This window comes from Hemitrygon akajei, chromosome 5 (genome assembly GCF_048418815.1).
Source record: "Hemitrygon akajei chromosome 5, sHemAka1.3, whole genome shotgun sequence".
Classification (NCBI taxonomy): domain Eukaryota; kingdom Metazoa; phylum Chordata; class Chondrichthyes; order Myliobatiformes; family Dasyatidae; genus Hemitrygon; species Hemitrygon akajei.
In genome coordinates, this window is record NC_133128.1 from 23,136,628 (window position 1) to 23,150,410 (window position 13,783).

At 41.9% G+C, this 13,783-nt stretch overlaps 1 protein-coding gene across 3 annotated transcripts in view; it reads left to right on the plus strand.

Annotated features, from left to right (window-relative positions):
- The window catches only part of LOC140727543 (protein FAM3B-like), a 44,692-nt gene extending 31,305 nt beyond the window's left edge, over positions 1-13,387 (plus strand). The window contains exons 4-7 of one of the 3 annotated variants that reach the window (XM_073045012.1): positions 499-549; positions 6,634-6,721; positions 9,478-9,610; positions 12,669-13,387. In XM_073045012.1, the coding sequence (XP_072901113.1) occupies positions 499-549; positions 6,634-6,721; positions 9,478-9,610; positions 12,669-12,764 (368 nt within the window). In that variant the 3' untranslated portion in view covers positions 12,765-13,387. The remainder of the gene's footprint in view (positions 1-498; positions 550-6,633; positions 6,722-9,477; positions 9,611-12,668) is intronic. The other 2 variants (XM_073045011.1, XM_073045010.1) reach the window with 2 other exon arrangements.
- The last annotated feature ends 396 nt before the right edge of the window (positions 13,388-13,783 follow it).

Here is a 13,783-nt window from a genome sequence, read left to right on the forward strand (position 1 = left end):
AACTGTCTCCATTGCCTTCTTGTTATTGAAGAAGAAGCTATTTGCCTAGCACAAGGTCTCGAGCTCTTTTACCTCCTCTGTAGGCCGTCTCATCATCATTGGTGTTGAGCCTCACCACTGTCGTGTCTTTGGCAAATTTGACATTGTCATAACTCGGGTGATTAGTCATGTGTGGGCAGAGTGTATAGCAGTCGGCTCAGCTCACAACCCACATTGAGGATGATAGGGAGGGAAGAGTGGTCATGCATCTTGACTATCTTAGAGCTGAAGTAAAAGCACGAATCATTCAATCATTTGTAAGTGAACCCAGGCTTGCTTCTTGGCTCCCATTACCTGACAAAAAGAGCTGCACTTAATCGGGAATTACAGATAGCAAAGAGCGGCAATCAAGGTCAGAGTAATCAAGGGAGAAGTCATTGACCTCTTTTACATACAGAGTTATTTGAAAGCAGTTTTCTTAATAAATTAACCATTTCTCTTCACATTTCTCCTTGCCAGCCAAGACAGGAAAGTACATAAGGTCTGGTACTTTTGATCTCTACGAAGGAGGTAAGAAAAACAATAAAATCCACCTTTCCTTTCTCATCTCCATAACTTCCTTATCAGATTCCATGTGTGATAGGTAGTCTTCCTTTCATGATTCACCCACTTGTCTGAAGTCCTTCGGCAGAAGAACCACAAGAACGCTGGAAAAATAACTTTAGTGGTATAAGATCATAAGACATAGGAGCAGAGGTATGCTATTTGGCCCATTGGCCATTCCATCATGGCTGATATATTATCCCACTCCTGCCTTCTCCCCTTAACCTTTGACTAATCAAGAACCTAATAATCTTTGCTTTAAATATATTCAGTGACTTGGCTTCCACCGATTCACCACCCTCTAGCTAAAGAAATTCCTCCTCATCTGTTCTAAATGGGCATTCTTGCATTCTGAGGCTGCACCCTCTGGTCTTAAACATTGCCACTACAGGAAACATCCTCTCCACGTCCACTCGATGTAGGCATTTCAATATTTGACAGTATATAAACTGTTCTCTCAGAAATTCTACAGATTTTCATTCATAATAATAACCCGAGGAAAAATGTCCTTGGAAATTCATATACATCAAGTGGGACTACTGACAAACAGCCCCTCCATCATGTCAGTGGTGTAGCATCTACTCTGGCATCAACAGTTGTCACCTTATAACTAAAACTTAAATTAGTTAACCCCATAGTATCTTTCTTATATACTGTAATAAATTTCAAAAGATTTGCATTCTTATAATATACAGTACTGTGCAAAAGTCTTTGGCACATATATAATACAAAAAACTAGGGTATCTAAAACTTTTGTGCAGTACTGTATTTGTCATTGTGGAGCAGAAAGTGAGTTTGCAAATCTGATGTGAGCAAAGGATTTTGGGAATGGTGACGGTAGAGCACCATGGAACAGGTAACAGATGAAATTCCATGGGTGGGGCATAGGAGGGTGGCAAAGGTGCAGGTACGCCCAGCCCAGAGACATCAGGCAAGGACATCTGATTCTGAAGAATGGTTTATTGATCATTACAGAATGTCTCACTGGTGCTTCCTGCTCCTTCCTCTTTTCCCAAATATGATTTCCCTCTCCATGCCCCCTTCCCACTTTCAGTCTACAAGAGACCTACATCAGAATCAGGTTTATCATCACTCACTAAAGTCATGAAATTTGTGTTCATAAAGTTAATACAGTATTGTGCCAATGTCTTAGGCACCCTAGCTGTATATAAGTGCCTAAGACTTTTGCACAGGATTGTATGAGGTCATATATGTGTTCGGCACGGTGTATGCAGAAAGGATGTCTTCTTTTGAGGAATAATCTAGAACTTGTGTTCGCTGCTCTTAAAAAAAAAACTTCATAAGGCATTGGTCAGACTGCATTTGGAGTATTGTGAGTAGTCTTGGGCCCCATATCTAAGGAAGGATGTGCTGGCATTGGAGAAGGTCCAGAGCAGGTTTACAAGAATAATCCCAGGAATTTAAGAGTTAATATATGAAGGGTGTTTGATGGCTCTGTGACTGTACTCAGTGGTGTTTAGAAGAATGAGGGGGAATCTCACTGAAACCTGTTGAATATTGAAAGGCCTTAGATAGAGTGGACGTGAAGGGGTTGTTTCCAATAGTGTGAGTGTCTAGGACCAGAGGGCACAGCCTGAGAATACAAGGACATCTCTTTGGAACAGAGATGAGGAAGAATTTCTTTAGCTAGTCAGTGGTGAACGTGGAATCCATTGGCACAGACAGATGTGGAGGCTAAGTATTTAACACAAAGGTTAATAGGTTCTTCATTTAATAAGGGTGTCAAAGGTTATAGAGAAGGCAGGAGAATGGGGTTGAGAGGGTTAATAAATCAGTCATGATGGAATGGCAGAACAGAGTTGATGGGCCAATTGGCCTAAGTTCTGCTCCATGTCTTATGATCTTAATGGTTTATGGTCTAAAAATAGAGTTACCTTTTAACTGAGCAATAAGGTGGATTCCTTTTCTTCGAGGTTTGAAATTCTTTTGTATTTTCTTTAATGTGTTATTCAGGCAATGTCTTTGACTATTTTTATGGCAGAGGTAGACAGATTCTTGATAAGCAAGGGGATGAAGTGCTACCAGGGAAACTAGTCCAATGCAGAACAGATGGACTGAGGAGCAAAAGTAATTGATTCCACTACCCACTTGGCAAACGGTCTTTTCCAAAAGTTCCTTTCTGGGCTATAAAAACAAAAACTTAACAAAACTTTAAAAGTTTCTTTCCCCACGCAATTAATCTGATTAACTATTACCACATATTCATGCTCTTTTCTCACTGCTGCCATCAGCAAGTAGGTACAGGAGCTTCAGGATTCACACCACCATGTTCAGGAATAGATACTACCCCTCAGCCATCAGACTCTTGAACCAGAGGGGATAACTTAATTCAACTTCACTTGCCCCATCATTGAAATGTTCCCACAACCTGTGGATTCAAACTTTCAAGGGCTCTTCATCTCATGTTCTTGATATTTGTTGCTTATGAATGTATTATTATTCTTTCTTTTTGTATTTGCAAGATGGTGCAGTGTTTCATTGATTCTGGTATGGTTATTATTATAGATTTATTTATCGAGTGATCACAAGAAAATGAATCTCAAGGTTGTATAGGGTGACATCCGATCATGATGACACATGCGTACAATGCTCCCACGGTCGACATCTTCTGTATAGCTCCTGAAACCACATTTTTCACTTCTTTCATGTCTTTTACATTTGCTTTTCATCTTGAATGTGTTTCTGGAACTGTTGGAGCCAGTGATTTGCAGTTTGGTGATCGTTCGGGTGTCTCAGCGCTCTGCAGTCTCTGGGAGGATGCCAAAAGGCAGAGGCAGCACGCGTGAGCCTCACAGCGAGAAAGCTGCAGGACGGGGCACGAGCCAATGTTCAACTCCATTTTGGCAATTAAAGCTTCCATTGTTCGCCAATTAAAGCGACAAGGGAGATTGAAACATTGAGGTGAATGCAGAAGGTGAGTGTAGGCTGCCTGCCTTTTGCTCGCTGGGGGGATCACTCTGCTGCTGGAGAGGGGAGACTGCCTTTTGATTGCTGGTGGGATCGCTCTGCTACCAGAGAGGAGAGACTGCCTTTTGATCACTGGTGGATCACTCTGCTGCTGGAGAGGGGAGACTGCCTTTTGATCGCTGGTGGGATCACTCTGCTATCGGAGAAGGGAGACTGCCTTTTGATCGCTGGTGGGATCACTCTGCTGCTGGAGAAGGGAGACTGCCTTTTGATCACCGGTGGATCACTCTGCTATCAGAGAAGGGAGACTGCCTTTTGATCGCTGGTGGGATCACTCTGCTGCTGGAGAAGGGAGACTGCCTTTTGATCGCTGGGAGATCACTCTGCTGCCGGAGAGGGGAGACTGCCTTTTGATCGCTGGGGGATCACTCTGCTGCTGGAGAGGGGAGACTGCCTTTTGATCGCTGGTGGGATCACTCTGCTATGGAGAGGGGAGACTGCCTTTTGATCACTGGGGGATCACTCTGCTGCTGGAGAGGGGAGAGCCTGCCACTGTGCCCGGAGAATGTTACCCAGGTTTTCTGTGTTTTCAATATGGACTTGGACTATAGACTTTTTTTGTATTCTGTGATTTTTCGCCCGATTTTTCTCGTTTTTTTGAGTGTGGGGAGGGGAATTTAGGGGTCAATGTGCCTGTTGCATTTTGTTTTGTATTTTTGTGTAGGGAGGAGGGATTTGAGAGTTGATGATCGTGCTGCCATTCATTTCAAAGAAAAGAATTCAAAGAAGAAGAATTTCAAAGTTGTATACTTTGATAAGCGAACTTTTGAACATATAAATTTACTTTGAACTTCTTAGTTAGCCCTCTCCTCTTCCCTCTATCTATTACACCCAACACTTTAAACCACTTTTTATAATGTTGTTTACATTCTCAATATGTGGTGGTATTTATGAATTTATGTACATTTTGTACCATATCAAGCCGGTTGGTGAAGTAGTGGCTTCAGCACTGGACTTCCAGGTGAGTGGTCCCAGGTTTGAATCCGGCTGGCTCCTTGCACGCTTTCCTTTGTGCTGGGGTAGCAACTCGGCCTTGAGAAAAACACAGACAAAATGCTAAAGAAAGGGCAAAGTAGCCAGCTGATGCACCACAAGGCGTGGAGAGGAATAACATTATTCCAATCCATAGTTTAACTTTTTTTAACATAATTATTTATCTTTATAATTGTTGAATGTTGTTTTTTTGTTGCATGCCACACCCTGACCTAAACACCACAGCAAATTCCTAATACATGTAAATGTATATGGTGAATAAAGTTGGTCCTTGATCCCTGATCATTGAAAGTGCCGGCATAGGTAGACAGGTGGTGAAGATAGCTTTTGGCTCTCTCTCAATCACAGGGCAGACATTGAATATAGATGTTGGGATGTTATGTTGCAGTTGTGCGAGGTGTTGGTGAAACCACATTCGGGGTGTTGTCTTCAGTTTTATTCATTCAGCTGGAAAGGATGCAGAAAAGATTTACAAGGATGTTGCCAGGAGGGACTGAGTTACAGAGGTTCGGCAGGCTAGGCTTTATTCACGAGTGTAAGAGAATGAGGTGTGATATATATATAAAATCATGAGGGTCATTAATAGTTTGAACACATAGCAGAAGGTTGGGGATTCCAGAACTACAGTCTTTTTTGATTTTCCCTTATTCTATGGAAATAGATTGGTGTGATCTGGAATAAACCAAATGAAAGGTTGGTGAAACCAGAACTTAAAAGGAAATTAGGTGATTGCTTGCTTTCTTCTGGAGAAAGACCAGAATGGTGGCCTTAATTTAAGTAGCTTTTTCAAAGGGTTAACACAGGAAAAGGGGTCAAATGGCTGCCTTTTGCACTTTATGATTCGACTGGAAACCATTCTTATGACTTACAAAAAAGCTGCTCACTTGGCAAGTCTTTTATTCCTGGAATCATTTTTGTGAACCTCCTCTGGACCTTCTGTAATGTCAGCTCATCCTTTCAAGGGGCCCAGAACTGCTCACAATACTCTAAGTGAGGCCTCACCAGTGCTTTATAAAGTCTCAACATTATATCCTTGCTTTTATATTCTAATCCTCTTGAAATGAATGCTGACATCGTGACTCAACCTGCCAGTTAACCTTTAGGGAATCCTGCACAAGGATTCACAAGTCCCTTTGCACCTCAGATTTTTTAATTTTCTGCCTGTTTAGAAAATAGTCTGTACTTTTATTCCTTCTACCAAAGTGCATGACCATACACTTCCCAGCACTATATTCCATCTGCCACTTCTCGACCTGAAACGTTGACTGCTTCTTTCAATGGATGCTGCCCGACCTGCTGAGTTCATCCAGCTTTTTTGTACATCTTGATTTGACCACAGCATCTGCAGTGTACTTTGTGTTTACCATTCTTATGACTGACTGGTTTGGAAGGCCAATTGGACATTGAGGGTGTGGAATTGGTCTCAAGTTTAGTCCAGGTTTATCAAAGAACTGAGATTGCACAGCTATCGTTGCAATTTTTATCTGCTGCCGGCCCACAAGATAATAAGCAACAAATCTAAACTAGGGGTGTGCTGAGTCACAAGAGATTCTGAGGATGCCGGGAATCTTGAGCAACGTGCACAAAATGCTGGAGGAAATCAGCCGGTCAAGCAGCATCTACGGAGGGAAATAAAAAGTCAACATTTCGGGGCCAAAACCCTTTGTTGCGACTCAGGAATGTGTTGAGTTATAGACTGGGAATAAGATTGATTCAGATGTTGCCAATCCATTTCACAGTCCTCGCCCACACCTAAACTTGCTCTTCATCAAATGCATTGCTAACTGCTTTATGAGATGCTCTTCATTTCCCATTTTGTACAGAACTGTTGTCTTGTGCTTGTACAGTATTAATTGTATTTATTATTACTGTGTATACTGTCTGCTATAAGATTCAAGTGAACGAGGAATTTCATTGCACCCTGAGATTAATTTTTATGACAGCAAATTCATCTCATCCATCCTCTGCTATCTCGGGCATTGAACTATATTAGGACCAAGCTTTGCTTTACCTTTCCGGTGCTGGCTGATGTTTTAACTGAATTTGTAACTTCTTTCATCTTACTGGCAGATAATTCAGGGCGCATGATTGAATTTCTCAAAAAAGCCCCAGAAGGTTCGCTTGTCTTCATGGCAACATTTGATGACAGTTATAACAGGTGAGTGTAACTGTGTGTGTGTGTGTGTGTGTGTGTGTGTGTGTGTGTGTGTGTGTGTGTGTGTGTGTGTGTGTGTGTGTGTGTGTGTGTGTGTGTGTGTGTGTGTGTGTGTGTGTGTGTGTGTGTGTGTGTGTGCGCGCGCACGCGTCTCCTCCATAATAATTGACTGATCCTGACCCACTACACCAGGAGTGTCAAACTCATTTTAGGTCACGGGCCGGATTGAGCAAAATGCAGCTTCATGCGGGCCGGATCAGTCGGACGCGTGCGAACGCAGCTTTCGTTGCCTGCGTTTTTTCAGCCTGCTCTCATGTGTCTCAGTCTCTGCTATAACTACAAAGTGTTTCACTTTACAAATTCCGTTTCTTATGAAGAAGACTGCCGAATAAACACTAAAAACCCTGAAAACCTGGTACCTGAATAAACTCAGCATTAGCCATATCATACGCCATAGGCGCTTCGATTACTGGGGCCAGCTTTAATAGTAATTAGATATTATCTCACGGGCCAAAGATAATTTCACCATGGGCCTTGAGTTTAACATATATGCACTACACATTCTAATCCCAAGTGTGCTTTCGTCAGTAAAAAAGAAATATACCTGAAATAAACAGGATTTCCATACCCAAGGAAAAGTTAGCCTCTGCAGCTTAGAGTAAATATAGTGTATTTGTTTTATGTATAGATACAAAACAGTAACAGGCCCTTCTGGCCCAAAAGACCCACACCACCCATTTACTCCCATGTGACCAATTAACTGTCTAACCCATACCTTTTGGAATGTGGGAGGAAACCACAGCTCCCAGAGGAAACCCACAGGATAACTGGGAGGACATACATACTCCTTGCAGACAGCGGCAGGATTTGAGCCCGGGTTGCTGGCACTGTAATATTATTACACTAACCATTACGTTACCGTGCCACTCTATTGATTCACTGGATTTGGAACTAAACAACCTATGAAGTGGAATTATCCCAGCTGAGGGTGAGAAGAACATGTTGTATTTTTGTTGAAGGAAGAGATTTCAAAGGAGTTTTAACAGGGATAGCTATAGAAAAGCCAATTTCCCAAGCTGGGCAGACCAAAACAAATGCCTGAATCCTGAAGAAGGGTCTCGACCCAAAACATCGACTGTACTCTTTTCCATAGATGCTGCCTAGCATTTCTCCAGGATTTTGTGTGTGTTGTCTGTATCCATGCTAGGGCCCCACTGCTCTTCCTCTGCCACTGATCACGTCACTAACCCCCACTCTCCCCATCTCACGCACAACCTCCAAACCCCTCACTCTCCACTTGCTCCTCTGAATGTCCTTCCCCTACCACCAGCTCACCTCCAGTGAGCTCTCCAATTAACTGCCCCCTTCTGATCCTGACCTAACCCCTGCTGTGTCTTTACCAGCCTCTCTGGAACTGCTGCTCTCTGGTGCAGAACTCTCTGTCCTCAGTGGAGACCTCATCTTAGTAGCTCTGATCCCACACTTTAATGGTTTCCAGGCCAGCCATGATGTTCAATCTTTTTGCATTCCTCAGGTAATCTGCCTACTCCTTTGGTAAGAAGTCCCTAACTCTATTATTTATTCAGAGATACAGCACATTAACAGGCCCTTCTGGCCCAATGAGCCCACACAGCTCTTTTATACCCATATGTCCAATTAAGCTACTAACCTGCATGTCTTCAGAATGTGAGAGGAAACTGGAGTGCCCAGGGGAAAACCCACTCAGTCACGGGAAGAATGTACAAGCTCCTTAAAGACAAGCAGCGGGAATTGAACCTGACTGGCTGGTGTTATAAGGCATTACACTAACTGCTACGTTAATGCTGCCCTGATAACTCACTCCCCCATCTCCAACTCTCTTTTTTCTCTAGGATAACCCCCTTCTGTCCTTTTACCCTCTCTCATCCACTTCATTTCCAATCCAGACTCCATCTCTCCCAGAAACTAAAGGACTTGGCCTTGGGATAGTGGAAAACTGAGCTGCAGAGAAATTTTATTAGGAGATTGTAAATCTTTGGAATTTTCTGTTCCAATTGTTCAATCATTGACTGTGTTCAAGACTGACATTCTTAGATTATTGGGCACTGTGGAAATCAGGGGTTGGAAGATGAGAGAGAAAGTGATGCGATTGACTGTAGTCTTGTGGAATGGTGGAACAGCGTCAAAGGTTATCTGAGTTATTCTTGTACGTTCTGATTTTGAGATTTTCCTACTGTATTCCTTCTCAGATTGTGCTTTACTAAAATACATCTTTAAAGCAGTTTGAAAATGAACAATCATAGCATGAAGTAGTCAAGTAAAAATTATAAGAGGCAAAGGATGAGTGGACAGTCAGAGATCTGTTCCCAGGGCGTAAGTGGATAATACAAGTGCACATGATTATAAGATGATTGTGGGAAAGTATAGATGTGGGTGAGATGTCAGAGGTATGTTTTTGTACAATGTATAGCAGATGTGTGGAATGCCCTGCCAGGTGTGCTGATACAGGCAGATGCTTTAGAGACATTAAAGAAACCCTTGGATAGATACATGCTTGATATAAAAATGCAGAGCTACGAGGGAGGGAAGGGTTAAATTTCTCTAAGAGTAGGGTTAAAAAGTCACTACTATATTGTAGGCTGAAGGGCCTGTATTGTGCTGTAATGTTCTATGCTCTAAAAATCTTGAAAAGTCATATTTTGTTCTGAAGAAGACAATTAGTTACTTTCTATTCATACTGTATTTATAATTGAATAACTGCCTTTCCTGCTTATTCCAAGGATGACAGAAGATGCCAAGAAATACATTGAGGGGCTGGGCAGCAAGGAGATCCGGAAAATGGCTTTCCGGGGTAACTGGGTCTTTGTTGGCACCAAAGGATTCACACTGCCAAAGGACTACGAGAGAGAAAAGGTTGGTCACTTCAAGTATTATGCAACCCTTCACAAGGGAAGTGTTCTCATTTCTAATCATTTTTGTACACAGGGTTAGGGCTAAAGTGGAATCTTCTCTGAGTGAAAAGCTATGATAACCTCCTCTGGGGCTTTCCACATCACTCCGGAAATTCAACTGAGTATGTCCTTTCATGAGCCATGTGAACCATTTCTGAATCAGCCCTACTTCAAATTACATTGTTCATCATGCAGCACCCAAAAAGTAGCATTACTAGCCACAGATGCCCTGGAGATGTCCTAGAGGAACTTTTGAGGATTTTGGGCCCTTACTGGATGGGAGTATGAATGAGGGGAGCATCTCACTGAAACCAACCAAATACTAAAAGGTCTGGATAGAATGGATGTGGAGATGTTTTCATTTGCAAGAAAGTCTAAGACAAGGGTTGCTAACCGTTTTTATGCCATGGACCCCTGCTATTAACTGAGGGGTCCTTGAACCCCCAAGTTGGGAACCCCTGGTCTAAGAGGGTGCAGCCTCAGAATAAAGAGCTGTTTAAAACTGAAATAAGAGGGATTTCTTTAGCTGGAGGATGAATCCATTGAATTCATTGCCACTGGAGGGCAGTAGAGGCAAAGTTATTAGGTGCATTTAAGCTCGAGATTGATAGGCTCCAGACTGGTAATGGTGAGAAGGCTAGAGAACGGAGACAAGAAAACCAACAGCTAATACTGAGCCACAACCTCGACAGGCTCAGTGCCATATTGACTGGAAGCTGATGGAGGAATTACTTAAACAAAGCGAAACATTTCAACAAAGATGTTGAAAGAAATGATAAAATGGCAAACCAAATAAAAGAATGTCTGGAACTGGACTTCAAGATTACTAAAGGCTTGGCTGCTAAAATTGTCCAGTTTATTTCGCCTTTATTAGGAAATGGTTTTAATTGGGAGTTTATCTGATGGCATATAAGAAATGGTTTTCCACTCTTTGGAACGATTCCACAGTGGCCCAGACTCTAAAGGTGACCAGCTATATTCTGTTGTACTAACGAGTGATCATTTTGAACACTTCAAGCTGGACTGTACTAAGTTTCAACAAATCAGCAAGTCTGATTCAGGGAAACACACACTAAATGTTGGAGGAACTCAGCAGTCAGGTAGCATCTATGGAAATAAATAGATAATTGACTTTTTGGGCTGAGACCCTTCATCAGGACTGAGAAGGAAGGGGGAAGATGCCAGAATAAAAATGTGAGAAGAAGGGGAAAAAGGCTAGCTGGAAGGTGATAGGTGAAGCTTGGTAGATAGTGAATGCCAAGGGCTGGAGAAGAAGGAATCTGATAAGAAAGGTGAGCGGACCATAGGAGAAAGGGAAGGAGGGGAAGGCCCAGGGGAAGTAATAGGGAGATGAGAAAATGTAAAAGGTCAGAGTGTGGAATAAAGGAAACAAGCCCCTTACGTACCTACTTACCAACCAACCAAGCACACATACAGACAGTACTGAAGCATTCTCTACAGATGCTGCCTGAGCTACTTTACTGAATATTTCAGCATTTCCTGTTCCTAACTCTGACTCCCAGAATTGGTGGAGCTTTGGATTCTGGAAAAGGAAATAATCTGTGAAGATACGGTTAATGTTGACTTTGGGTTAGAGGTTACATCTCAGAGGCATATGGAGGCTGCCAACTGGAATCTATAGTGCAGCATGAAATAGCAAAGAGGAACAATTTTAAAGATATAGAGGGGAAGGGTGCAAGTCCTAGAAGTCAATGGAGCCAGTCTTGGGCAGTGCCAAAGCCATGGGATGGGAGGTACATGAATCCTGACCCTGCTACTGCAGATATTTGAAGAGGTGCCAGATGAAACTGGAAAGCTTACTATCACCTCCGTCTGGTGCCCCTCCTGCTTCCCTTTTTTCCCACGGTCCACTCTCCTCAATCAGATTCCACCTTCTTCAGCCCTATACCTATTATACCTATCACCTCCCAGCTTTTCACTTCATCCCACCACTTACCTTCCCCCTCATCTAAATTCTTCTATCACCTCCCAGTTTCTCACTTCATCCCACCACTTACCTTCCCCCTCATCTAAATTCACCTATCACCTCCCAGCTTGTACTCCTTCCCATTCTCCACCATCTTACTCTGGCTTCTTCCCTTTTCCTTTCCAATCACAGTGAAGGGTCTCAATCCAAAGCGTCAACTATTTATTCCTCTCCATAGATACTGCCTAACCTGCTAAGTTCTTCCAGGACATTGGGTGGGCTGCTCTGAAATTCTAGCATTTGCAGAACCTCTTGTGTTTACTAGTTAAGCAGATACCCAGTCAGGATGTCTAGATTGTTAGGGAAGGGAAAGGAGCCCAAAGGTATTTATTCTGTGGATCATATTAGACCATAAGATATAGCAGCAGAATTAGACCCATTGATTCTCGATCTTTAAAGGATAATGAAAAATGAAAACTGTAATAATATGTAAATACTTTCAAAATCTCTGGAATAAGGGACCTGGCCTCCATCTTAAAACAGGCATAGACCGTGGGGAAAAAGGGAAAGGAGGAGGGCACCAGACTGAGGAGATAGGCAGGAAGCTTACTAGTTTCATCCTGCACCTCTCCACTCAGGCTGGAGGAGCAGCATCTTGTATTCTGTCTGGGTAACCTCCAACCTAATGGCATGATCATCGATTTCTCAGACTTCCAGTAATGGCTCCCTCCTCCCCATTCACCATTCCCCATTCTTGCTTCTCTCTCTCTCACCTTATCTCTTTACCTGCCCATCACCTCCCTCTGGTGCTCCTCCCCCTTCCCTTTCTTCCATGGTCTTCTGTCCTCTCACTTTTTCAGTTCTGATTAAAGTTCCTTGATATGAAACAATAAATTTGTTTCTTTTCTTTTCACTTGGACTTTACCTGAGTGCATCCATCATTTTCTGTTTTTGTTTAAAGGAAAGCTGGGTAATTCTGAGGGAATAATGATTGAAGGATTGGATTTCTGTTCTTTGTCAGGAAGAGGGACCAGTGAGGAAGAGAATTCATACTTCTGTATCAAAACATTTTTTTCCCTTTGTGTTTGGACAGATTATCAACTGTCAGAAAGTGAGGAATAAATACAGTGTGTGGCCATCGGAAATCCAGATTCTTGGCTGCTTTTCACCAAAGACAGACTACCTATAGGAGACATCCTTGGCCTCTCAGCCTGGACAGAGCCTGGCTCAGTTCCTGTGTCAGGCTCAGCTGAACTGTCTGCTCCATTCACTGCAGCAGTTTGCAAACTGCCGAAGGAAACAACAGCAGGCTGAACAATATATTAACAATCAGTCAGCTTGTAAAGGAAATAAAAGTAAAACTGTATCAAGAATATAATTTTTGTAACCAAGAAATTGGTACTTTTTTACATTCTACTTGGTCTTGTTCTAAAATTCAACCTTTTTGGACAAATTTAAGAGTTTTATTGGAACAAATTATTGGAATACAACTTCCACATAATCCAATATTACTTTTACTAGGTGATATTGAAGGGACAAAACCGATATCCAAATTGAATAAATATCAGAAAGAATTTATAAAAATTGCATTGGCAGTAGCCAAAAAAGCTATTGCAGTTACTTGGAAATCAGATACATATTTAAGTATAGATTGTTGGAAGAAAGAAATTTATGGCTGTATTCCACTTGAAAAAATTACTTATAATTTAAGAGATAAATATGAAACATTTTTGAAAATTTGGCACCCTTATTTACAAAAGACAGGATTAAATATATAGGTGCTCCGAAGATGAAATAATTGGTTACTTGGGGAAAAAAATAAATATATATACTAAAGTTATTATGAACTCCGTGGAGCATGTGGGGATCTTCTAATATCCAGGCATTCCTTTTTTTTTCTTTCTTTCTTTTTTCTTTCAATAGGGATGTTAGGGGGGAGGGGTTAAGGGGAGGGGGGATGGGTAACACATATTTTCTTTTTCACACACTTTTATTCTGTAACTATTTGAAACACAATAAAAAAAGTTTTAAAAAAATATGTAATTTTAACCATATAAAATAATATTAAAAACATTTCAACGTACCCCATCATTTAGTTTGCATGCCATGCTACCAGATCTCTGGGTGTGTCAGAATTAAAATTGCCATTCAGTTCTCTTAGTTGCTCAAATCCATGACACAGTCAGATTTTCTCACAAGGAAATTGAT